The sequence below is a fragment of the Ranitomeya variabilis genome, chromosome 2 (genome assembly GCF_051348905.1).
Source record: "Ranitomeya variabilis isolate aRanVar5 chromosome 2, aRanVar5.hap1, whole genome shotgun sequence".
In the NCBI taxonomy this organism is placed as follows: Eukaryota; Metazoa; Chordata; class Amphibia; order Anura; family Dendrobatidae; genus Ranitomeya; species Ranitomeya variabilis.
The window spans coordinates 720,547,058-720,573,118 of record NC_135233.1 but is presented as its reverse complement, the minus strand read 5'-3'; the positions used below and the strand labels follow the sequence as shown (position 1 = coordinate 720,573,118).

The following is a 26,061-nucleotide window of genomic DNA, read 5'->3' as shown; positions in this document are numbered from 1 at the left end:
GAGATATCACTGTAATCGTACTGACCCGACGAATAAAACTGCTTTATCCATTTTACCAAACGTGGAATGGTATAAACGCCTTCCCCAAAAGAAATTCATGAATAGCTTGTTTTTGGTCATTCTGCCTCACAAAAATCGGAATAAAAAGCGATCAAAAAATGTCATTTGCCCGAAAATGTTACCAATAAAAACGTCAACTCGTCCCGCAAAAAACAAGACCTCAAATGACTCTGTGGACCAAAATATGGAAAAATTATAGGTCTCAAAATGTGGAGACGCAAAAACTTTTTTGCTATAAAAGCATCTTTTAGTGTGTGACAGCTGCCAATCATAAAAATCCGATATAAAAAAGCTATAAAAGTAAATCAAACCCCCCTTCATCACCCCCTTAGTTAGGGAAAAATAATAAAGTTAAAAAAATGTATTTATTTCCATTTTCCCATTAGGATTAGGGCTAGGGTTAGGGTTAGGGTTAGGGCTAGGGTTAGGGCTAGGGTTAGAGCTAGGGTTAGGGCTAGGGTTAGGGCTAGGGTTAGGGCTAGGGTTAGGGCTAGGGTTAGGGCTAGGGTTAGGGTTAGGGCTAGAGTTAGGGCTAGGGTTAGGGCTAGGGTTGGAGCTAAAGTTAGGGTTAGGGTTGGGGCTAAATTTAGGGTTAGGGTTGGGGATAAAGTTAGGGTTAAGGTTGGGGCTAAAGTTAGGGTTAGGGTTTGGATTACATTTACGGTTGGGATTAGGGTTAGGGGTGTGTCAGGGTTAGGGGTGTGGTTAGGGTTACCTTTGGGATTAGGGTTAGGGGTGTGTTTGGATTAGGGTTTCAGATAGAATTGGGGAGTTTCCACTGTTCAGGCACATCAGGGGCTCTCCAAATGCGACATGGCGTCCGATCTCAATTCCAGCCAATTCTGCGTTGAAAAAGTAAAACAGTGCTCCTTCCCTTCCGAGCTCTCCCGTGCACCCAAACAGGGGTTTACCCCAACATATGGGGTATCAGCATACTCGGGACAAATTGGACAACAACTTTTGGGGTCCAATTTCTCTTGTTATCCTTGGGTAAATAAAAATTGGGGGGGGGCTAAAAATCATTTTTGTGGGAAAAAAAAGATTTTTTTATTTTCACGGCTCTGTGTTGTAAACTGTAGTGAAACACTTGGGGGTTCAAAGTTCTCACAACATATCTAGATAAGTTCCTTGGGAGGTCTAGTTTCCAATATGGGGTCACTTGTGGGGGGTTTCTACTGTTTGGGTACATCAGGGGCTCTGCAAATGCAAAGTGATGCCTGCAGACCAATCCATCTAAGTCTGCATTCCAAATGGCGCTCCTTCCCTTCCGAGCTCTGCCATGCGCCCAAACAGTGGTTCCCCCCACATATGGGGTATCAGCATACTCAGGACAAATTGGACAACAACTTTTGGGATCCAATTTATCCAGTTACCCTTGTGAAAATACAAAACTGGGGGCTAAAAAATCATTTTTGTGAAAAAAATAATAATTTTTATTTTCACGGCTCTGCGTTATAAACTGTAGTGAAACACTTGGGGGTTCAAAGTCCTCACAACACATCTAGATAAGTTCCTTGGGAGGTCTAGTTTCCAATAAGGGGTCACTTGTGGGGGGTTTGTACTGTTTGGGTATATCAGGGGCTCTGCAAATGCAACGTGACGCCTGCACACCAATCCATCTAAGTCTGCATGCCAAATGGTGCTCCTTCCCTTCCGAGCTCTGCCATGTGCCCAAACAGTGGTTCCCCCCCACATACGGCATATCAGCGTACTCAGGACAAATTGGACAACAACTTTTGGGATCCAATTTATCCTGTTACCCTTGTGAAAATACAAAACTGGGGGCTAAAAAATCATTTTTGTGAAAAAAAAAAAAATCTTATTTTCACGGCTCTGCGTTATAAACTGTAGTGAAACACTTGGGGGTTCAAAGTTCTCACAACACATCTAGATAAGTTCCTTAGGGGGTCTACTTTCCAAAATGGTGTCACTTGTGGGGGGTTTTAATGTTTAGGCACATCAGGGGCTCTCCAAACGCGACATGGTGTCCCATCTCAATTCCAGTCAATTTTGCATTGAAAAGTAAAACGGCGCTCCTTCCCTTCCGAGCTCTGCTATGCGCCCAAACAGTGGTTTACCCCCACAAATGGGGTATCGGCGTACTCAGGACAAATTGCACAACAACTTTTGTGGTCTAATTTCTTCTCTTACCCTTGGGAAAATAAAAAATTGGGGGCGAAAATATAATTTTTGTGAAAAAATATGATTTTTTATTTTTACGGCTCTGCATTATAAACTTCTGTGAAGCACTTGTTGGGTCAAAGTGCTCACCACACATCTAGATAAGTTCCTTAAGGGGTCTACTTTCCAAAATGGTGTCACTTGTGGTGGGGTTTCAATGTTTACGCACATCAGGGGCTCTCCAAACGCAACATGGCATCCCATCTCAATTCCAGTCAATTTTGCATTGAAAAGTAAAATGGCGCTCCTTTCCTTCCGAGCTCTGCCATGCGCCCAAACAGTGGTTTCCCCCACATATGGGGTATCAGCGTACTCAGGACAAATTGTACAACAACTTTTGGGGTCCATTTTCTCCTGTTACCCTTGGTAAAATTAGACAAATTGGAGCTGAAATAAATTTTGTGTGAAAAAAGTTAAATGTTCATTTTTATTTAAACATTCCAAAAATTCCTGTGAAACACCTGAAGGGTTAATAAACTTCTTGAATGTGGTTTTGAGCACCTTGAGGGGTGCAGTTTTTAGAATGGTGTCACACTTGGGTATTTTCTATCATATAGACCCCTCAAAATGACTTCAAATGAGATGTGGTCCCTAAAAAAAAATGGTGTTGTAAAAATGAGAAATTGCTGGTCAACTTTTAACCCTTATAACTCCCTAACAAAAAAAAATTTTGGTTCCAAAATTGTGCTGATGTAAAGTAGACATGTGGGAAATGTTACTTATTAAGTATTTTGCGTGACATATCTCTGTGATTTAAGGGCATAAAAATTCAAATTTGGAAAATTGCGAAATTTTCTAAATTTTCACCAAATTTCCATTTTTTTCACAAATAAACGCAAGTTATATCAAATAAATTTTACCACTATCATGAAGTACAATATGTCACGAGAAAACAGTGTCAGAATCGCCAAGACTTGTTGAAGCGTTCCAGAGTCATAACCTCATAAAGGGACAGTGGTCAGAATTGTAAATATTGGCCCGGTCATTAACGTGCAAACCACCCACGGGGCTTAAGGGGTTAAAAGAAGAGTGGTCCAAAATTCCAGTTGAGAGGTGTAAGAAGCTTGTTGATGGTTATAGAAAGCGATTGATTGCAGTTATATATTCAAAAGGTGTGCAACCAAATATTAACAGAGAGTGCCAACAATTTTGTCCTACCCATTTTTGGGGTTTTGTGTGAAATGATGTCTAATTTACCTTTCTTTTTTTCTCTGCTTTTTTTGTGTTGTTCCAACATGCACAAAGGAAATAACGATGTGTATAACAAAACATGCATAATTGCTATTTTTCTGGGAGAAATACTTTATTTTCTGGAACAATTTCAAGGGTGCCATCACTATCGGCTATGACTGTATAGTAGATGGCACAGGATCCACTATTCACAATAAATGTTATAGCTCCCTTCCCCTTTCTTTACAGTGACCTTTGCCCAGATTAGAGCATGCCCATTTTATACTATTTTCTACGTCCATGTAAAGAAATAGGGTCTAAGTCAGTCTATTACTGCTAATGTTAATGCAAACAAGAGGAACTATCAGTCTTTTATTAGGGCAAGTAGCCAGTATGTAAATTGTGGATATTTTTTTCACTGAACATCAAATTTTTCATTTAAAAATAGATTTTATCTGATTATAACAATATGTCATTTTCTGATATATTGGTTGGACGCCTCTCACACAGCCAAACCATATTTCCACTTTACACTTATGAGAGGCAGTACCCCGAAAGACTGTGTCTGCAAATTGAGATTCTGGTTTGGCTATTATCCTAATTCATGTGACAAGGCTCGTTAAAGGGTCGACATTGACTGGTAGGATTGCTACTTCCAATAGGTGGCACTAGAGTTCTAGTTCTCTTCTTCTCTGAAGACACAATTTGCATAATTAGCATATTTCCCAGAGGAGCATTGCGGCTTTAAGTCTCCTCATCTCAGCATGCCTAGCATGCTAATTTCTGCAAGGAGAAACAATACTTCTTGGATATCGGTTGGACGCCTCTCACACAGCCAAACCAGATCTCCACTTTGCACTGATGGGGGCAGTACCCCGAAACACAGTGTCTGCAAGTTGAGATTCTGGTTTGGCTATTATCCTAAGTCATGTGACAAGGCTCGTTAAAGGGTCGACATTAACTCTTGGATTGCTACTTCCAATAGGCGGCACAAGAGTTCCAGTTCCCTTCCTCTCTGAAGAGACAATTTGCATAATTAGGTCTTGGAAAATGACAGCAAAAGCAATTTTTCTTTACAAATTTCATTTTTTTTGCCACTTAAAAACTATATATGTCTGGTAGCTGCGTACTTGTACTAACCTGGAGAGTCATACTGCCAGGCCAGTTTCACCGAATAGTGAACAAGATAAATAAAAAAATTCCAAAACACGATTGTGAAATATCTCTTTTTTTGTAATTTCAACACACTTAGATTTTTTTCACCCGTTCCCAATGCATCACTTGATAAAATGAATGGTGACAATCAATAGTACAATTCATCCCACAAAAAACAAGCCCTCATACTGCTATGTGGATGGAAAAATGAAAAAGTTATGGCTCTTTGAAGAAAGGGAGGAAAAACATAAATGAAAAAATGGAAAATAGACTCGTCAGGAAGTGATTAAAGAAGTTGAGTTGATATATGATTAAATAGTACATTACTTTGAGGGAGATCACACAAAACAAAGCAATTTTTCAAATTAAATGAAAAAATTGCTCCTGTGAGTACAGTTGTTAGGGTTGGCAGATTGTGCTAAATAAAATAAATAATAAAGCGCAATTGCAACCTAGGGTCCACAGTGCGGAGATGGAAAACTGCTGCTAGTGAATAATGACGGAATACATAGCAAGCGATTATTCACACACACTGGGTTGAACGCCACTCAGTGTGAACAGCACATGAACTGAACTAGCACACAGAAACCTTTTCCCACATATCATGCTTCAAACATAAAGATACCAAATGTAAATTTCTGGTGAAGAATCCACAAAAAGTGGAACACAGTTGTGAAGTTGAACGAAATTTATTGGTTATTTTAAATTTTTGTGGAAATTCAAAAAACTGAAAAGTGGGGCGTGCAATATTATTCGGCCCCTTTAACTTAATACTTTGTTGCGCCACCTTTTGCTGCGATTACAGCTGCAAGTCGCTTGGGATATGTCTCTATCAGTTTTGTACATCAAGAGACTGAAATTCTTGCCCATTCTTCCTTGGCAAACAGCTCGAGCTCAGTGAGGTTTGATGGAGATTGTAAACAGCAGTTTTCAGCTCTTTCCACAGATTCTCGATTGGATTGAGGTCTGGACTTTGACTTGGCCATTCTAACACCTGGATACGTTTATTTGTGAACCATTCCACTATAGATTTTGCTTTATGTTTGGGATCATTGTCTTGTTGGGACAAATCTCCATCCCAGTCTCAGTTCTTTTGCAGACTCCAACAGGTTTTCTTCAAGAAGGGTCCTGTATTTGGCTCCATCCATCTTCCCATCAACCTTAACCATCTTCCCTGTCCCTGCTGAAGAAAAGCAGGCCCAAATCATGATGCTGCCACCACCATGTTTGACAGTGGGGATGGTGTGTTCAGGGTGATGAGCTGTGTTGCCTTTACGCCAAACATATCATTTGGCATTGTTGCCAAAAAGTTCGATTTTGGTTTCATCTAACCAGAGCACCTTCTTCCACATGTTTGGTGTGTCTCCCAGGTGGCTTGTTGCAAACTTTAAACAACATTTTTTATGGATATCTTTGAGAAATGGCTTTCTTCTTGCCACTCTTCCATAAAAGCCAGATTTGTGCAATGTACGACTGATTGTTGTCCTATGGACAGACTGTCCCACCTCAGCTGTAGATCTCTGCAGTTCATCCAGAGTGATCATGGGCCTCTTGGCTGCATCTCTAATCAGTCTTCTCCTTGTTTGAGATAGAAGTTTAGAGGGACGGCCGGGTCTTTGTAGATCTACAGTGGTATGATACTCCTTCCATTTCAATATGATCGCTTGAACAGTGCTCCTTGGGATGTTTAAAGTTTTGGAAATCATTTTGTATCCAAATCCGGCTTTAAACTTCTCCACAACAGAATCACGGACCTGCCTGTTGTGTTCCTTGGTCTTCATGATGCTCTCTGTGCTTCAAACAGAACCCTGAGACTATCACAGAGCAGGTGCATCTATACAGAGACTTGATTACACACAGGTGGATTATATTTATCATCATTAGGCATTTAGGAGAACATTGGATCATTCAGAGATCCACAAGGAACTTCTGGAGTGAGTTTGCTGCACTGAAAGTAAAGAGGCCGAATAATATTGCACGCCCCACTTTTCAGTTTTTGAATTTACACAAAAATTTTAAATAAGCAATAAATTTCATTCAACTTCACAATTGTGTTCCACATGTTGTTGATTCTTCACCAAAAATTCACATTTGGTATCTTTATGTTTGAAGCATGATATGTGGGAAAAGGTTGAAAAGTTCCAGGGGGCCGAATACTTTTGCAAGGCACTGTATTAAACCACAAAGTCTGTGCACTGGGCTATAGCTTGCCCTCTATAATTTATCCCATGAAAATAATAATAGATTGCCAGTGGCTTGATAATGTGCCATTGATTTTACAGATGGTTGAGCCAAAAAATTATAAGTCGGTGCTTTGCATATACATTATTTGATAATGTAAAAATAGGGGTTACTTATTCAATTTGTAATGCCTCAACTGTATACTGTATTTATCCCATATGCCATCAATTTTCTAAAAAAAAAAATTCATCTGATGATTTTTCATTACAATCTAGAGTTAATGCAAATTGCCGCTATAAAAACTGAAGCAGCAAACATTCTAAAAACCAAAATTTGTGTCAGTCTCAAAGTTTGGGCCATGACTGTAGATATAACTGTTACATGCTTGCTACATAATGCAATAAAAAATACTTTCCTCTGTTTATTTGCATATTAGAAGAAAAGTAAGAATATGCAATCCATGTTTGTTAAAGTTCTAAGTGTATGTGCCATATATTATTATATCATATCCCTATAGGAATTTCAGGAACAGATAGCAACCATCTATGATTTGCAGCCTTTCTTCTACTACACATTTGAAGTCAGTGTGAGAAACTATTACATATTTCTGCTCGATCAACAACCATTAGGAGTGACAGTTACTGGAAAGACAGCTTATGGTGGTAAGTCATGTCCCATTTAATTACCTATTTACAATATGCAATCTAATCTAATGGATAGCTCATATACTGGGGTGATATGCTATGTATATTATCAGTAACTTTAACAATTTGATCTGAGTCTATGATTTTTGGGTATATTTTTTAGTGCCTGGAGCAGTTGCTATTATGGATTTGACCATTTTATCAGATTCCTTGGTCAATATAACTTGGGCAGAGCCATCCGAGCCCAATGGACCCTATGATATTATTCGATATCAAATTAAAGCAAACAGTTTTAAAAGCCCTGCCTCTCCATTGATAAAAAATCAATTTCCAAATGAAATCCTATCATGGTCTTTAAATAATCTTGAAGCAGGAACTGATTATGAGTTTAAGGTAGAGTAAATTACTTTTTTTTAATTAGCGCATCTATCTATCTATCTATCTATCTATCTATCTATCTATCTATCTATCTATCTATCTACAGTATCTATCTATCTATCTATCTATCTATCTATCTATCTATCCCATATCTATCTATCTATCTATCTATCTATCTATCTATCTATCTATCTATCTATCTATCTATCTATCTATCATAAAGACCAGTTCTGTATGTTATTTAGGTCCTTGCATTTCATCCAGATGAGGCCTGGTATTCACAGAGTAGTATTGTGAATGGCAGAACATTTAATACACCAGCTGCTCCACATAATATCGTTCCAGGTAATGTAAGTTTAGTACTAGAATGGAGAGCTCCTGAGGAATCCATAAAAGAGCACTGGTTTCATCTAAAAGAGGTAAATATTTATGTATGGATGGTTTATGTTTCTTGTATCATGTTCAGTTTATCAGACCATTCATTTTTATATTTCTACAATTTTCACCAGTTACGTGGCTACACTTCATATAAACCAACACACCAATACTGCACAAATGGGACAGTCTACATGTGCCTACTTTTGGGAGTTGGTCCAAATACAGTCTATCAAGTACAAGCAGTGGTTCTTTTTATGACTGGAGCTCAGAGCATTTCAGATCCCACAAATTTCAAGACATTAGGTTTGAACTTGATTTATTATATGTGTATTAATGTTTCTGTCCTAGGAACTTTTTCTGAAGTTGCAGTTGCAAAAGCTAATGCAATGTTAAAACTGATGAACCTGTGTATTGCAATTATAGTCTAAAACCTTTGTTATGGGCAACTTTACTGTCACAATTTCTCCTGAGTGTTTGGATGAGGTGAATGACAGTTCTGCCATCAAATCTAGGAATTGGGTTTAATGGGCTGTCAGTATGGTGATGGACAGCTCAGCCATACAATCGGATGCTGGGGCATGCTGGGCTATCAGTGTCTGGAGTGATAGTTTAACCATCCAATCAGGACCAGGCTGTGATGAGGCTTCATCCATGTGTCTCTTGTCCTGAGTAATTACCTGGCTATTTAACAAGCTCTCTGCTTTTTACTGCTGCCTGCCAATTGTAGCTTTCCTCATAAGGTGTGTGCTTATTCTGTGCTCATTGTCTGGTATTCTGTGCTTTGCTGCTCAACCTTGGATTTGTTTTGACCATCCGTTTTGCCTAGCCCTTTTCTTGTGATCTGCTACCTTCTTGGAATATTGACCTTGGATTGTTTATTGACTTCGCCTTTGTCTCACCCATCGGTTTATGACGTACTTTCTTGAATTTTGACCTCGAACCTCTTGAATACCCAGCCTCATGGCTTATCTGTGAGTAGTGACTAGCAACACATTTACATAATGTTTGCAATTCAGGCATTTCATTATCATATTCTAATTTGAAACGTTTGGAATAAACAACTCACTGTATTAACTGATATAATGAAAAATTGTGCTTGGATTTCAAAGACAAGCAAAACTGGTCTTTTAGTGCATGCCTATATGTACAAATATAAGATGTTGACTTGACATCATTAGAAAAAAAATTCTCAAAGTTTGTTTACTGAGTAGGAAAATATGGAAGCAAGGTAGAAATTACAACAAAAATATAATCCAGTATATCCTTGTAACTGTAAAATACTTTCTTTATAAATTCATAATTAATATTTATTTACAAAGATGTTTAATACAGATTCCCATCCTATTCCAATGTAAAAATCACATCATTTTACTATGCTATTTGTAATGCTCATTGTATGATTTTCTAATGCTTAGGAGAGAATTTGGTATTAATCCACAATATTGTATCTGTTCTATTTTAGCTGGTGTCCCTTCTAAACCAGGAATTCCTCAAAAAGTGCCTGGAGATGACAATACCATCCAGTGGAAAACTGCCATAGACAATGGTAGTAACCTCACATATAGTATACTAGAGTACAGGTAAGTAGAGCATTGTAACTTGATTTTTATAGGGCAGCGATGTTCTACAAAGCAACATAAAATGTTGGTAGTGGTAAAATATGTGATATTGGGATAATTCTAAGCTCATGTGACCAGGGCTGCCATCAGGGCATTACTGCCCTTATTGGCGTATGGGTCCCAGTGAGCAGAGAGGGGCCCCGAGCGGGCCCCTCACTTCTGCTCACCTGGTACTAAGCCGGCGTGCTGGAACGCTGGGTATCAGCGCGGCTGTGAGCACTCATTCTCTGCTCTTCCATCTCTGCATAGTGAGGACTGGAGCAAAGCACTGGCAGTGTGCACGGCCGTGCAGAGAGTTGCCAGCTGCTGTGGTGCAGGTATGCACAGTCACACAAGCTGTGACACTAGTACACACCCCCGCACCTGCAGTCAGCAGCAGAAGGATCCCCCCTCCAGCAGCGTCACAGCTCTCACACTGTGAAGAGCCATGGAGGGGTGGAGCTAAATGTCAGGGGGTGGAGCCACAGACAAGCAGGGAGAAGAGGCAATAGGAAATATAAAAATCAGAGCGGGAGAGAGAAAAGATGTAAGAAGAGAGACAGAAAACACAACAGAGAGGCAAGACACAGGTGAGAAATATATATATATATATATATATATATATATATATATATATATATATATATATATATATAGGTATGTTCCCACGGTCAGTAACAGGCAGCGCTTTGAATGCAGCACATGTCCGCTCCGTCCAAAGCACTGCCGACTTTTGTACATGCTGTGATTCCGCATGTGTTCATTGAACCGTGCGGAATCACCACATCCAAAACAGTGTACGGGGACATTTATCTTGCAGAGACTGAACGTCTCCGCAAGATAAATTGACATGCTGCTGTCTGGAAAGACGCGCTGCATGTCCGTCTCCGCAGGGAAGCTGCAGCTGCCGGTGCAGTGGAGATGGGATTTCTTGAAATACCATCCACTATGCTGTAATATCTGGCCCCTGCGGGTTGGACGCCGCAGTTGTACGCAGCATCCATTCCACAGCGTTTACTGACCGGTATGTTTCCACAGGCAGAAACCAGCAGCGCTTTGGATGCAGCACATGTCCGCTCCGTCCAAAGCGCTGCCGGCTTTTGAACACCAGTGTTTCGCCTGTGTTCATTGAACCATGTGGAATCACCGTGTCCAATACATTGGACGATGATATTTATCTTGCAGAGACGGAGCGTCTCCGCAAGCTAAATTGACATGCTGCATCTGGAAAGACGCGCCGCATGTGCGTATGCTCAGGGAAGCCGGAGGCGTCCATGAACGCATAGTAAAGATGGGATTTCATGAAATCCCATAAACTATGCTGTAACATCTGGATGCTGCGGGTTGGACATGGCGGATGTATGCAGCGTCCAACCCCCAGCGTTTACTGACCATGGGAACATACCCTAAGACATTGACTGCAGTGGTGGGATTCAGGGGGCTCTCACCGGTTCAGTGACACTGCTTAACAGGCAGTTGCCCGAACCATCAAGAAGTGGTGCCGCAATCTGGTTTCCTAGCCCGCAATTTTCAACTAAATGTGCATCTGAGGAGGCACATTCAGTTGCAATATATTGCAGGACAGAAAGCCACCGGATTTCTGCACAGCAATAGTTACCAGCTGCCAGCCAATCACAGGCCAGCAGCTGACATCGGCGCACACGTCGCCGGCGTGTAACGTCACTGTCATGCGTCAGCGCATCTTCACCTCAAATAAATCAGGGAGAGGGCACCGCTGGGCTGTGGCCAGGTAAGGAGAATTTTTTTTACTTTCTTTTTTTTACTGAAAGCCACAGGATGGGAGCTCATATGGAGCAGGATGGGAGCTCATGTGGGGGCAGGATGGGAGCTCATGGGGCAGAATGGGAGCTCATATGGGGCAGAATGGGAGCTCATATGGGGCAGGATGGGAGCTCATATGGGGCAGGATGGGAGCTCATATGGGGCAGGATGGGAGCTCAAATGGGGGCAGGATGGGAGCTCATATGGGGGCAGGATGGGAGCTCATATGGGGCAGGATGGGAGCTCATATGGGGCAGATTGGGAGCTCATGTGGGGGCAGGATGGGAGCTCACTGGGGGCAGGATGGGAGCTCATGTGGGGGCAGGATGGGAGCTCATATGGGGCAGGATGGGAGCTCATATGGGGCAGGATGGGAGCTCATATGGGGCAGGATGGGAGCTCAAATGGGGGCAGGATGGGAGTTTATATGGAGCTGGATGGGATCTCATATGGGGCAGTATGGGAGCTCATATGGGGGCAGGATGGGAGCTCATATGGGGCAGGATGGGAGCTCAAATGGGGGCAGGATGGGAGTTTATATGGAGCTGGATGGGATCTCATATGGGGCAGTATGAGAGCTCATATGGGGGCAGGATGGGAACAACCACGGGAAGGGCAGCATCCAATAAAGGAGAATATCCAATAAAGGAAGACCACCTATGCCAAGCATGGTATCCATCCACAAACAGCTGTTTCAGGGTTTTTGCCCCTCATCAGTGTGGAGTAGGAAACTGGCTATTAGGAGCAGTGCCTGGTGAAAGGCTATGAAAGAACAGATGAATGACCTCGGGGAGACCAAAACATCCAACACTGCGGAGACACCATCACGTGTTTCTCAACGCAGTGATCCAGAACACTGCCCCCATCCCTTATGGGAAATATGCAAACGCATGTAAAGTAAGCTGCGGAGACACCATCACGTGTTTCTCAACGCAAGCAATGAATAGCCAGGCCTTTCTCCGGGAAGGAACAACCACGGGAAGGGCAGCATCCAATAAAGGAGAATATCCAATAAAGGAAGACCACCTATGCCAAGCATGGTATCCATCCACAAACAGCTGTTTCAGGGTTTTTGCCCCTCATCAGTGTGGAGTAGGAAACTGGCTATTAGGAGCAGTGCCTGGTGAAAGGCTATGAAAGAACAGATGAATGACCTCGGGGAGACCAAAACATCCAACACTGCGGAGACACCATCACGTGTTTCTCAACGCAGTGATCCAGAACACTGCCCCCATCCCTTATGGGAAATATGCAAACGCATGTAAAGTAAGCTGCGGAGACACCATCACGTGTTTCTCAACGCAAGCAATGAATAGCCAGGCCTTTCTCCGGGAAGGAACAACCACGGGAAGGGCAGCATCCAATAAAGGAGAATATCCAATAAAGGAAGACCACCTATGCCAAGCATGGTATCCATCCACAAACAGCTGTTTCAGGGTTTTTGCCCCTCATCAGTGTGGAGTAGGAAACTGGCTATTAGGAGCAGTGCCTGGTGAAAGGCTATGAAAGAACAGATGAATGACCTCGGGGAGACCAAAACATCCAACACTGCGGAGACACCATCACGTGTTTCTCAACGCAGTGATCCAGAACACTGCCCCCATCCCTTATGGGAAATATGCAAACGCATGTAAAGTAAGCTGCGGAGACACCATCACGTGTTTCTCAACGCAAGCAATGAATAGCCAGGCCTTTCTCCGGGAAGGAACAACCACGGGAAGGGCAGCATCCAATAAAGGAGAATATCCAATAAAGGAAGACCACCTATGCCAAGCATGGTATCCATCCACAAACAGCTGTTTCAGGGTTTTTGCCCCTCATCAGTGTGGAGTAGGAAACTGGCTATTAGGAGCAGTGCCTGGTGAAAGGCTATGAAAGAACAGATGAATGACCTCGGGGAGACCAAAACATCCAACACTGCGGAGACACCATCACGTGTTTCTCAACGCAGTGATCCAGAACACTGCCCCCATCCCTTATGGGAAATATGCAAACGCATGTAAAGTAAGCTGCGGAGACACCATCACGTGTTTCTCAACGCAAGCAATGAATAGCCAGGCCTTTCTCCGGGAAGGAACAACCACGGGAAGGGCAGCATCCAATAAAGGAGAATATCCAATAAAGGAAGACCACCTATGCCAAGCATGGTATCCATCCACAAACAGCTGTTTCAGGGTTTTTGCCCCTCATCAGTGTGGAGTAGGAAACTGGCTATTAGGAGCAGTGCCTGGTGAAAGGCTATGAAAGAACAGATGAATGACCTCGGGGAGACCAAAACATCCAACACTGCGGAGACACCATCACGTGTTTCTCAACGCAGTGATCCAGAACACTGCCCCCATCCCTTATGGGAAATATGCAAACGCATGTAAAGTAAGCTGCGGAGACACCATCACGTGTTTCTCAACGCAAGCAATGAATAGCCAGGCCTTTCTCCGGGAAGGAACAACCACGGGAAGGGCAGCATCCAATAAAGGAGAATATCCAATAAAGGAAGACCACCTATGCCAAGCATGGTATCCATCCACAAACAGCTGTTTCAGGGTTTCAACCCTGAAACAGCTGTTTGTGGATGGATACCATGCTTGGCATAGGTGGTCTTCCTTTATTGGATATTCTCCTTTATTGGATGCTGCCCTTCCCGTGGTTGTTCCTTCCCGGAGAAAGGCCTGGCTATTCATTGCTTGCGTTGAGAAACACGTGATGGTGTCTCCGCAGCTTACTTTACATGCGTTTGCATATTTCCCATAAGGGATGGGGGCAGTGTTCTGGATCACTGCGTTGAGAAACACGTGATGGTGTCTCCGCAGTGTTGGATGTTTTGGTCTCCCCGAGGTCATTCATCTGTTCTTTCATAGCCTTTCACCAGGCACTGCTCCTAATAGCCAGTTTCCTACTCCACACTGATGAGGGGCAAAAACCCTGAAACAGCTGTTTGTGGATGGATACCATGCTTGGCATAGGTGGTCTTCCTTTATTGGATATTCTCCTTTATTGGATGCTGCCCTTCCCGTGGTTGTTCCTTCCCGGAGAAAGGCCTGGCTATTCATTGCTTGCGTTGAGAAACACGTGATGGTGTCTCCGCAGCTTACTTTACATGCGTTTGCATATTTCCCATAAGGGATGGGGGCAGTGTTCTGGATCACTGCGTTGAGAAACATGTGATGGTGTCTCCGCAGTGTTGGATGTTTTGGTCTCCCCGAGGTCATTCATCTGTTCTTTCATAGCCTTTCACCAGGCACTGCTCCTAATAGCCAGTTTCCTACTCCACACTGATGAGGGGCAAAAACCCTGAAACAGCTGTTTGTGGATGGATACCATGCTTGGCATAGGTGGTCTTCCTTTATTGGATATTCTCCTTTATTGGATGCTGCCCTTCCCGTGGTTGTTCCTTCCCGGAGAAAGGCCTGGCTATTCATTGCTTGCGTTGAGAAACACGTGATGGTGTCTCCGCAGCTTACTTTACATGCGTTTGCATATTTCCCATAAGGGATGGGGGCAGTGTTCTGGATCACTGCGTTGAGAAACACGTGATGGTGTCTCCGCAGTGTTGGATGTTTTGGTCTCCCCGAGGTCATTCATCTGTTCTTTCATAGCCTTTCACCAGGCACTGCTCCTAATAGCCAGTTTCCTACTCCACACTGATGAGGGGCAAAAACCCTGAAACAGCTGTTTGTGGATGGATACCATGCTTGGCATAGGTGGTCTTCCTTTATTGGATATTCTCCTTTATTGGATGCTGCCCTTCCCGTGGTTGTTCCTTCCCGGAGAAAGGCCTGGCTATTCATTGCTTGCGTTGAGAAACACGTGATGGTGTCTCCGCAGCTTACTTTACATGCGTTTGCATATTTCCCATAAGGGATGGGGGCAGTGTTCTGGATCACTGCGTTGAGAAACACGTGATGGTGTCTCCGCAGTGTTGGATGTTTTGGTCTCCCCGAGGTCATTCATCTGTTCTTTCATAGCCTTTCACCAGGCACTGCTCCTAATAGCCAGTTTCCTACTCCACACTGATGAGGGGCAAAAACCCTGAAACAGCTGTTTGTGGATGGATACCATGCTTGGCATAGGTGGTCTTCCTTTATTGGATATTCTCCTTTATTGGATGCTGCCCTTCCCGTGGTTGTTCCTTCCCGGAGAAAGGCCTGGCTATTCATTGCTTGCGTTGAGAAACACGTGATGGTGTCTCCGCAGCTTACTTTACATGCGGGAGCTCATATGGGGGCAGGATGGGAGCTCATATGGGGGCAGGATGGGAGCTCATATGGGGCAGGATGGGAGCTCATATGGGACAGATTGGGAGCTCATAAGGGGGCAGGATGGGAGCTCACTGGGGGCAGGATGGGAGCTCATATGGGGGCAGGATGGGAGCTCATATGGGGGCAGGATGGGAGCTCATATGGGGCAGGATGGGAGCTCATATGGGGTAGAATGGGAGCTCATATGGGGGCAGGATGGCAGCTCATATGGGAGAAAGATGGCAGCTCATATGGGGCAGAATAAGAGCTTATATGGGGCAGGATGGGAGCTCACATGGGACTCATATAGGGGCAGGATGGGAGCTCATATGGGGCAGGATGGGATCTCATATGGGGCAGTAAGGGAGCTCATATGGGGGCAGGATGGGAGCTCATATGGGGTAGGATGGGAGCTCATATGGGGGCAGGATGGGAGCTCACATGTGGCAGGATAGGAGCTCATATGGGGCAGGATGGGAGCTCATATGGGGCAGAATGGGAGCTCATATGGGTGCAGGATGGCAGCTCATATGGGAGAAAGATGGCAGCTCATATGGCAGCAGAATGGGAGCTCATATGGGGCAGAATGAGAGCTTATTTGGGGCAGGATGGGAGCTCAGATGGGGTAAGAAGGCAGCTCATATGGGGCAAGATTGGAGCTCATATGGGGCAGAATTGGAGCTCATATGGGGCCAGGATTAGAGCTCACATGGAGGCAGGATGGGAGCTCATATGGGGGCAGGATGGGAGAACATGGCTGGAGCCAGGAATGAGACACAAGAGGGCCAGGATGGGAAATATCATTACTTTAGAGGCTAATTAAGGGATATTATTACTGCAGTGATGTATTTGATTTTTGGAGGATACTGTTTTCAATGAAGGGCGTCCTGTTACTATACTGAGCGACACTATGTCACCTTTTTTCTTCAATTGGTGTAGTGTAGAAGTCGAGAAAAATTAAGTAATGTGTTCTGTAAGTAGTGCTCTAGATAACTGTGTTATTTCCTGCAGAGATGAGTCCTGGGTGGAAGAAGTGATGGCGGTCTGTGCTGGATGAAGATGAAAAGTAAAGATGGAAGACTTCATCTCGAGACATCACTGGTGAGTCAGTGTATTATGTGTACACACACAGTATACACTGTATATTATATACAGAGCTCCTGTGTACAATGTCACGAGTGCTCACTGTATTACCTGTACACTGACACTATATACAGAGCTCCTGTGTATAATGTCACTGGTGATCACTGTATTATCTGTACACTGACACTATATACAGATCTCCTGTATGTAATGTCACTGGTGATCACTGTATTATCTGTACACTGTCCACCAGTGACCCCTGTATTACTAGTACATTGACACTATATACAGAGCTCCTGTGTACAATGTCACCGGTGATCCCTGTATTACCTGTACACTGACACTGTATACTGAGTACAGATCTCCTGTGTATAATGGCACTCATGGTGATATTAGTATTGTGTTTTATTTTATTGATGATCAGTATTGTAGTAATCGGTCACTGTGTTGTGGTAATATGTGGTCTGGTCATGGTCGGTGGTATTTGTCCCTTGTATGTGGTATTATTGGTTATTTTAAAAATTGAAAAACAATTAAAAATATACCTAAATTGCATTGGATATTTTAACAAATGTTTAATAAGTTACAGTAGAGTAGAGCCCGGCCAAAATAGTATACAAAAGTTACTGGCTATGTATGTGATCTGGTGATGGGAGGTGGTAATGTGTGATTGGCGAGGACATGGTGCAGAAGTGGAGTTTTTCCAAGAAAGGGCAATGGGACTGTGGAAGGTTCACGTGATGGAGACGGAGCTGGGGTGGAGCCTGGGTGGAGTCTCAAGGGGGCCCCAAAAATGTTGCCAGCATGGGGCCCCGAAATTCCTAGTGGCAGCCCTGCATGTGACAAAGGCTGCAAGGTTGATTTGGAGTCATCCAGCAACTATAGGGGTTAAATGGTTATAAAAGACAGTAAATGATTAGCTCAGCACCAGGGAATCCTGGAAAAGGAAAAGGTGTTATTTTGTCCAGGACATCCAAGAGTAAAGGTACCTTCACACTAAGCGACGCTGCAGCGATATCGACAACGATGCCGATCGCTGCAGCGTCGCTGTGTGGTCGCTGGAGAGCTGTCACACAGACAGCTCTCCAGCGACCAACGATGCCGAAGTCCCTGGGTAACCAGGGTAAACATCGGGTTGCTAAGCGCAGGGCCGCGCTTAGTAACCCGATGTTTACCCTGGTTACCAGCGTAAATGTAAAAAAACAAACAGTACATACTTACATTCGCATCCCCTGGCATCCGCTTCCCTGCACTGTGTGAGCGCCGGCAGTAGCAGGGCACAGCGGTGACGTCACCGCTGTGCTCTGCTTTTACTTTACGGCCGGCGCTCACAGTCAGTGCGGGAAGCAGACGGCGAGGGACCTGACGCCGGAATGTGAGTATGTACTGTTTGGTTTTTTTTACATTTACGGTGGTAACCAGGGTAAACATCGGGTTACTAAGCGCAGCCCTGCGCTTAGTAACACGATGTTTACCTTGGTTACCAGTGAAGACATCGCTGAATCGGTGTCACACACACCGATTCAGCGATGTCTGCGGGAGATCCAGCGACTAAATAAAGTTCTGGACTTTCAGCAACGACCAACGATGGCACAGCAGGATCCTGATCGCTGCTGCCTGTCAAACTCAACGATATCGCTATCCAGGACGCTGCAACGTCACGGATCACTAGCGATATCGTTTAGTGTGAAGGTACCTTAAGGATGTGGGTTAGAGAATCTCCTGTCAGATTGAAATCAGACAAGCTGTGTAGATGAATTCTTCCAGACAAGCGATTGCTATAATCATAGAAGCAGTCAGGACAGCCAGGAGCATCTCTATAATCTCAAGATAGAAGTGAGAGAATTAAAGCATCAAATTCATCCCCCTCCCCCCACTTTACTGAATGAAAATGGTACAGTTCTGCTTAGGATAAGACACTGTGTGTGAAGAGAAGTTTTCTGTGAAGAGAAATTATTTCTCAAAAGACTTTCATATATGTTGATGAAGAATTGCATGAAGAGAAGTAATTCTTTGTGATAAAAAGAAGCTTGAATAAAACCCCTGCGATCAACTCCAGCTCAGAATTGTGTCATATATTGAAACATACAGCAGCACAGCACCTCAACTTAACTCAGCTACACCAATTAAAAGGGACCAGCATTATAAAAGCACAATAGCAGAACCAGCAGCTATGGATGTCGAAACATAGATGAACAGCGTCAGTGAGTTGCTTCTTCAGTTAACCTATGAGGAATTGAGTGCGATCACAGGACATGTACAGATGGCAGAAGAAAAGATCTCTAAGGCACGCAACCACAGACATCTCTTAACTTCTATTAACAAACAGATCGATGAGTTAGGAGAGAGAAAACACTAGGATGTCATGGGGACATTCCTTCAGAAATTAAAACAGTTTATAAAGGGGTTGATGATGAAGGATGGAGGAGAGGTGACAATCAGCAAGAGTGGGAAACTCCTTGCACAGACAGAGCTACAGGTATTGAAAGAGCAATTCATCACTTTGAGAGCTGCCGTGCAGGAATCTGCTAAGACTACTGAACTAGTGACAGACTCTCGCACAACTTCTAGTCCACCCAGGTTAGGTAAATCAGTAAACCAGGCCTCTCTAAAGGTACCTTCACATTAAGCGACGCTGCAGCGATAGCGACAACGATGCCGATCGCTGCAGCATCGCTGTTTGATCGCTGGAGAGCTGTCACACAGACTGCTCTCCAGCGACCAACGATGCCGAGGTCCCCGGGTAACCAGGGTAAACATCGGGTTACTAAGCGCAGGGCCGCGCTTAGTAACCCGATGTTTACCCTGGTTACCAGCGTAAAATGTAAAAAAAACAAACAGTACATACTTACATTCGCGTCCCCCGGCGTCCGCTTCCTGCACTGACTGAGCGCCGGCCCTAACAGCAGAGCGGTGACGTCACCGCTGTGCTGTGCTTTCACTTTCACTTTGCGGCGCTCAGTCAGTGTGGGAAGCGGACACAGGGGGACGCGAAGGTGAGTATGTACTGTTTGTTTTTTTACATTTTACACTGGTAACCAGGGTAAACATCGGGTTACTAAGCACGGCCCTGCGCTTAGTAACCCGATGTTTACCCTGGTTACCAGTGTAAAACATCGCTGGTATCGTTGCTTTTGGTGTCAAACACGACGATACACGCCGGTCTGACGACCAAATAAAGTTCTGAACTTTGTTCAACGACCAGCGATATCACAGCAGGATCCTGATCGCTGCTGCGTGTCAAACTAAACGATATCGCTAGCCAGGACGCTGCAACGTCACGGATCGCTAGCGATATCGCTTAGTGTGAAGGTACCTTAACACTGCAAATCACCATAAGGAAAGAGTTTAAGATCCTTGGACAGATTGGGGAATGTGAACAGGAGGAGAAACTGTCTAGTTTAAGATCCTTGGACAGATTGGGGAACATGAACAGGAGGAGAAACTGTCTTATATAAACTTTTTGCACCAGATTAACGAAGGTTTGCAGAAAGGCTACCAGCCAGATGAGATCATCGAGGGAGTGGTGAAAGCCATCAGCCCAGGACTGAGCCTCCAAAATATGCTAGAAATGAAAAGTCACTTGAAATTACCACAACTGAAGATGATTTTAAGAGGGTACTGTAAAGAAGAAAACACTTTAGAACTGTTCCACTGTCTCTTTAACATCTTACAGGTTAACAAGAAGTCTCTTCAAAGTTTTTTGCTCAGAGTAATTGAACTTATCAACAGATTGTTGTTTGCATACCGTGATGTAGAGGCAAAGGAAAACTTTGATGCCAGGCTGGTCCTGAAGAAGTTTTTAGATCTTCAGGACCAGAATTAATCAGAAAAGACATCAAGTTGCAGAAACAGTACCTTCAAGATCCTGGCATTCTGTATGAGGTCTTAATTGAATAGATTAATGAGGAAGCCAGTTTGGAGTCAGAGAGTGAGCAGAAATTAAAGAAAGGCTCTGCTACCAAAACTATCAAAATGAATCGGTTGAAGTTGGAGACCCCTAGCTTTCAGTCAGAAGATCATCCTGGAGATTCTCCAGCATCACTATCGAGCAAACCCCACATCGCCAGCGGAAAAAAAACAACCGGCGCCAACTGAGAGATCTCCGAGCTGAGTTGACAGAGCGGAAAAAGTTGGTTTACTCCAAGCCTCAGTCCATATCGTTTAGACCCCAGGGTGGATTCCAAAATAGAAGATATCCTGTTTGTGAGGCTTGCACAACAGATCAGAGCACTGCCTGTGTCCATTGACTAAGGTGTGGTGAAGAAGGACAATATGCCAATGAATATCTAGGATCACGATTCCTGGGGTTAAAAGGGCAGATGGTTGCTAGTTCATGACAACTAGTAACCGCGACATGGATGAGGCCCAAGAAAGAAGCAAACACCACCAACCCCCAGAACAGCTTTTGAAATAAAATGGAGGCATCAGAACTATCCCCCAGGTGTGTGACCATCTTCAACAGCTACCAAAGGGACAGTGGCATCAGCTACTTAATGTCCAGTGCAGAAGTCAGACTATGCATTCCTGGGAACAAGAGAATTCCCGGTCAGTAAGGATAGCCCCAATGACCAAATCGGTGAAAGGTGCTTCATACAGTGCAAGTTAGATGGACTCCTTATGAAAGTGCTGTGGGACACAGGTGCCCAAGCGAGCCTCCTAAATGAAGAATGGAGAAGGTGCCATATGCTATATGCCTGCCTTCATCCACTAAAATAACTCTTATGACCGGTGGAACTACACAGCAAAGCTGTCAATCAGACTGAAATCCCTTTCATAGGCTGGGTGGAAATGATATTTCAACTCAGCACCATGAAAAACAGCAATGCCATTGAGTTATTGGAACTCTTTCTTGGCATCAGTGATCAGAATGTGGCTGAAGAACCTATCCTGAGTTACAACCTGATCAGTGAGGTTATCAAGAGACAAAAATCAGTGACACTTGTGAAGGAGGCGGTAGCCACATCTCTAGCCAAACACCTGTAATGGAAGAATTGGTAGTATCAGAAAAACAACCCTGAAGGAGGACTTTGACTTTAGAAATATGGAGCTGAGGAAGATCTTAGGATTCCTCTCCAATTACAGAGCTTACATAAAAAAATAACAAATCCAGTCACATCGTTGGAGAAGAAAAATAACACGGTCAGGATTCGGCGTAAAGGAAAAAACACCATTTCTGCTCAGTAACCAATTAGCTGGATGCCAGATCTCCAGGAAATATTGGAAGAATGAGTGGATATACCTTGTAAAACCACCTATAATGGGATATTCTGATTTCAACCAGCCATTTGTCCTGCATTGTGATGCTTCTCAAGTGGGACTTGGAGCTGCCCTGTATCAGGATCAGGATGGTAAGTTGAAAGTCATCGGCTACAGTTCCAGAATGCTGACATATGCCTAGAAGAATTACCTTCTCTGGAAAACTGGAATTCCTGGAATTGAAATGGGCTCTCTGTAAATGATTTAAAGACTATCTATATTACAGCAAAGAGTTTGAGGTATACACTGACAACTACCCTCTGACCTACATCCTCACTATAGCCAAACTGAATGCTACAGGTCAAAGATGGGTAGCTGAATTAGCTGACTTCAAATTTAGTATCAAGGATAGGCCAGGAAAATGCAATGCGGATGTAGGCAGATTGTCAAAAATGCCTTTAGAACCTGAAGAGTTCATGCAAGAGTGCTCCAAACAAGTCAGTCTAGAAACTATTGTGAGCACCATCCAAGCAGTCCAAGTTAAGCATGAGCAATGTACACCATTGTGGTGCCCGTTAATGGTGGCAACAACCATGAAAGCACAGGAACAAGATCACCCCTTGTCCATTTAACAGTTATCAAAAGAAACAAATCGGAAAGCACAATTAGAAGATCAAATAATTTGCAGAATTCTACCTTATGTGGAACAAAATTGATTACCGAGGAAGCGAGAGAGAGTTACGGAGTCACCAGCAGTGAGAAAGGTAGTCTAGGCAAACTTTGTTCGTGCTCAGAAGACGAGATGTATGTGGTCATGACGAGGAAGTCCGACAACAGCCCAGTTTATGAAATCAGACTGGAAACGGGAGACAACAAAACAAGAATAGTACATTGGAACTTGCTACTACCCTGTGATTACCTCTCACCACAACAAGACAATCTCGGAGGTGGATCAATGCAGACAAAACCAATTGAGAGACTACCATAGACTGAAGCTTTTGAGGTGGACAGTGACCTTGAGAGTCCAATTGAAGAAGACCAGACATTTGTACTTCACTTACCAGCAAGAAGTGAAAATTACCATCCTCATGAAAGTAAACTAAGCCTTGATGCTCCAGCATTCGCATCAAGAAACACAACCGAGGTTCATTTAAAATCTGATGATCAAACACAAGTTGCCAAAGATATCAATAGGAACCTAGGGTTAGAGGAATCACCGCCTTATACAGAAATGGATGATCGGACAGAAGGGCCAGAACTTAAGGATGTATTTCCAAGAGCAGCAGAGGAAGAAACCCCTGTAATGGAAGAATTGGTAGTATCAGAAAAACAACTCTGAAGGAGGACTTTGACTTCAGAAATATGAAGACCAGTGATGCTGACCTATGATACACTAGGTGAACCAAGTAGAGTAACAAGGACTGTCGAGTTGAAATAGGTATTGCTGTCTAAGGACCAGGTAACAACACCTAATAATATCCACCATATATGACCATGAAGGAAAATAAACAACGCACCAAGGAGAGACTACCTTCACACAAGGCCAGTAAAATACAAATAAATTTTATTATCCAACAGACAAAATAATATATATAAAAGGGTATACACCTAAAGCACAGGAAATAGGTGGACTACCCAGGTCAGGGCTGTTATAGCTGGACCTGGTTGTTAGGAGCACCGGGAATGACCTGATAGTCAAAACTGCAAAATAGAGCGAGCTCTGGGAAGTGGGAGCTCTGCTGACCGCAGCCCTAATCTATTATCACACACACTAGAATTAGCCGTGGATCGTACCTGACTCTGCCTAGACGACTCTTCACAGCCTGAGAGGTAACTTCCCCTAAAGAGAAATATAGCCTCACCTTGTCTCAGAGAAATTCCCCAAAGGAAAGGAGCAGCCCCCCACATATATTGACTGTGAGTTAAGAGGAAGGCACAAACATAGGAATTAGACAGGTTTCAGCAAAGGAGGCCCGACTTACTAAATAGACAGAAGATAGATAAAGGGATCTTTGCGGTCAGCACAAAAAACTACAAAAAGCCACGCAGAGTGAGCAAGAAACCCCCCGCGCCGACTCACGGCGCGGTAGGTGCCACTCTGCAACCCAGAGCTTCCAGCTAGCGAGACAATATCATGATAGCCAGCTGGACAAAACTTAGCAGGTACTCAGAAATATATTCAGCACAGAAATGAACAACAAATGAGCTTAACAGGGACTTAGCTTCTGCTGAAGTAGACAGGTCATCAGGAGATCCAAGTGAGATCTGAACCAGTACAGATACATTGACAACTGGCATCAGGTAACGATCTGAGCAGAGTTAAATAGAGGAACCAGCCCAGTCTTTAAACGATGCAGCTGAGGAAGCCACCTCCAGACCAGAAACTCCACTTTCAGCCACCAGAGGGAACCCACGGACAGAACTCACAGAAATACCATTCCTGACCACAGGAGGGAGTTCCAGAACAGAGTTCACAACAGTACCCCCCCCTTGAGGAGGGGTCACCGAACCCTCACCAGAACCCCCCGGCCGATTAGGACGAGCCAAATGAAAGGCACGAACCAAATCGGCATCATGGATATCGGAGGCAAGAACCCAGGAATTATCTTCCTGACCATAGCCCTTCCATTTGACCAGATACTGAAGTTTCCGTCTCGAGATACGAGAATCTAAAATCTTCTCCACCACATACTTCAATTCTCCCTCGACCAACACCGGAGCAGGAGGGTCAACAGAAGGAACCATAGGCGCCACATATCTCTGCAACAACGACCTATGGAACACATTATGGATAGCAAAAGAAGCTGGAAGGTCCAAATGAAATGACACAGGATTGAGGATTTCAGAAATCTTATAAGGCCCAATAAAACGAGGCTTAAACTTAGGAGAAGAAACCTTCATAGGAACATAACGAGATGACAGCCAAACCAGATCCCCAACACGAAGTCGAGGACCACCACGGCGACGGCGGTTAGCGAAACGTTGAGCCTTCTCCTGTGACAATGTCAAATTGTCCACTACATGAGTCCAAATTTGCTGCAACCTGTCCACCACAGAATCCACACCAGGACAGTCCGAAGGCTTGACCTGCCCTGAAGAAAAACAAGGATGAAAACCAGAATTACAATAAAAAGGTGAAACCCAAGTAGCCGAACTGGCCCGATTATTAAGGGCGAATTCAGCCAATGGCAAGAAGGTCACCCAATCATCCTGATCAGCAGAAACAAAGCATCTCAGATAGGTCTCCAAAGTCTGATTGGTTCGCTCAGTTTGGCCATTTGTCTGAGGATGGAAAGCAGAAGAAAAAGACAAATCAATGCCCATCTTAGCACAAAAGGACCGCCAAAACCTTGAAACAAACTGGGAACCTCTGTCCGACACAATGTTCTCCGGAATGCCATGCAAACGAACCACATGCTGGAAAAACAACGGAACCAAATCAGAGGATGAAGGCAACTTAGGCAAGGGTACCAGATGGAACATCTTAGAGAAGCGATCACAAACTACCCAGATGACCGACATCCTTTGAGAGACAGGGAGATCTGAAATAAAATCCATGGAAACATGCGTCCAGGGCCTCTTCGGGACCGGCAAGGGCAAAAGTAACCCACTGGCACGAGAACAGCAGGGCTTCGCCCGAGCACAAGTCCCACAGGACTGCACAAAAGCAAGCACATCCCGGGACAAGGAAGGCCACCAAAAGGACCTAGCCACCAAATCTCTGGTACCAAAAATTCCAGGATGACCAGCCAACACCGAACAATGAACCTCCGAGATAACCCTACTAGTCCATCTATCAGGGACAAACAGTCTCTCTGCAGGACAGCGGTCAGGTCTATCCGCCTGAAACTCCTGCAGAAGCCGCCGCAAATCAGGGGAGATGGCAGACAAAATCACCCCCTCTTTGAGAATACCAGCTGACTCAGAAACTCCCGGAGAATCAGGCACAAAACTCCTTGAAAGGGCATCAGCCTTCACATTCTTAGAACCCGGAAGGTATGAAACCACGAAATC

The 26,061-nt window shown here is 44.0% G+C and overlaps 1 protein-coding gene across 1 annotated transcript in view; it reads left to right on the top strand.

The window, feature by feature from the left end:
* ROS1 (ROS proto-oncogene 1, receptor tyrosine kinase) overlaps window positions 1-26,061 on the top strand; it is a 367,389-nt gene that overhangs the window by 265,317 nt on the left and 76,011 nt on the right. The window contains exons 30-33 of the mRNA XM_077281692.1: window positions 7,265-7,409; window positions 7,555-7,784; window positions 8,015-8,450; window positions 9,610-9,727. Coding sequence (XP_077137807.1) covers window positions 7,265-7,409; window positions 7,555-7,784; window positions 8,015-8,450; window positions 9,610-9,727 — 929 coding nt within the window. The remainder of the gene's footprint in view (window positions 1-7,264; window positions 7,410-7,554; window positions 7,785-8,014; window positions 8,451-9,609; window positions 9,728-26,061) is intronic.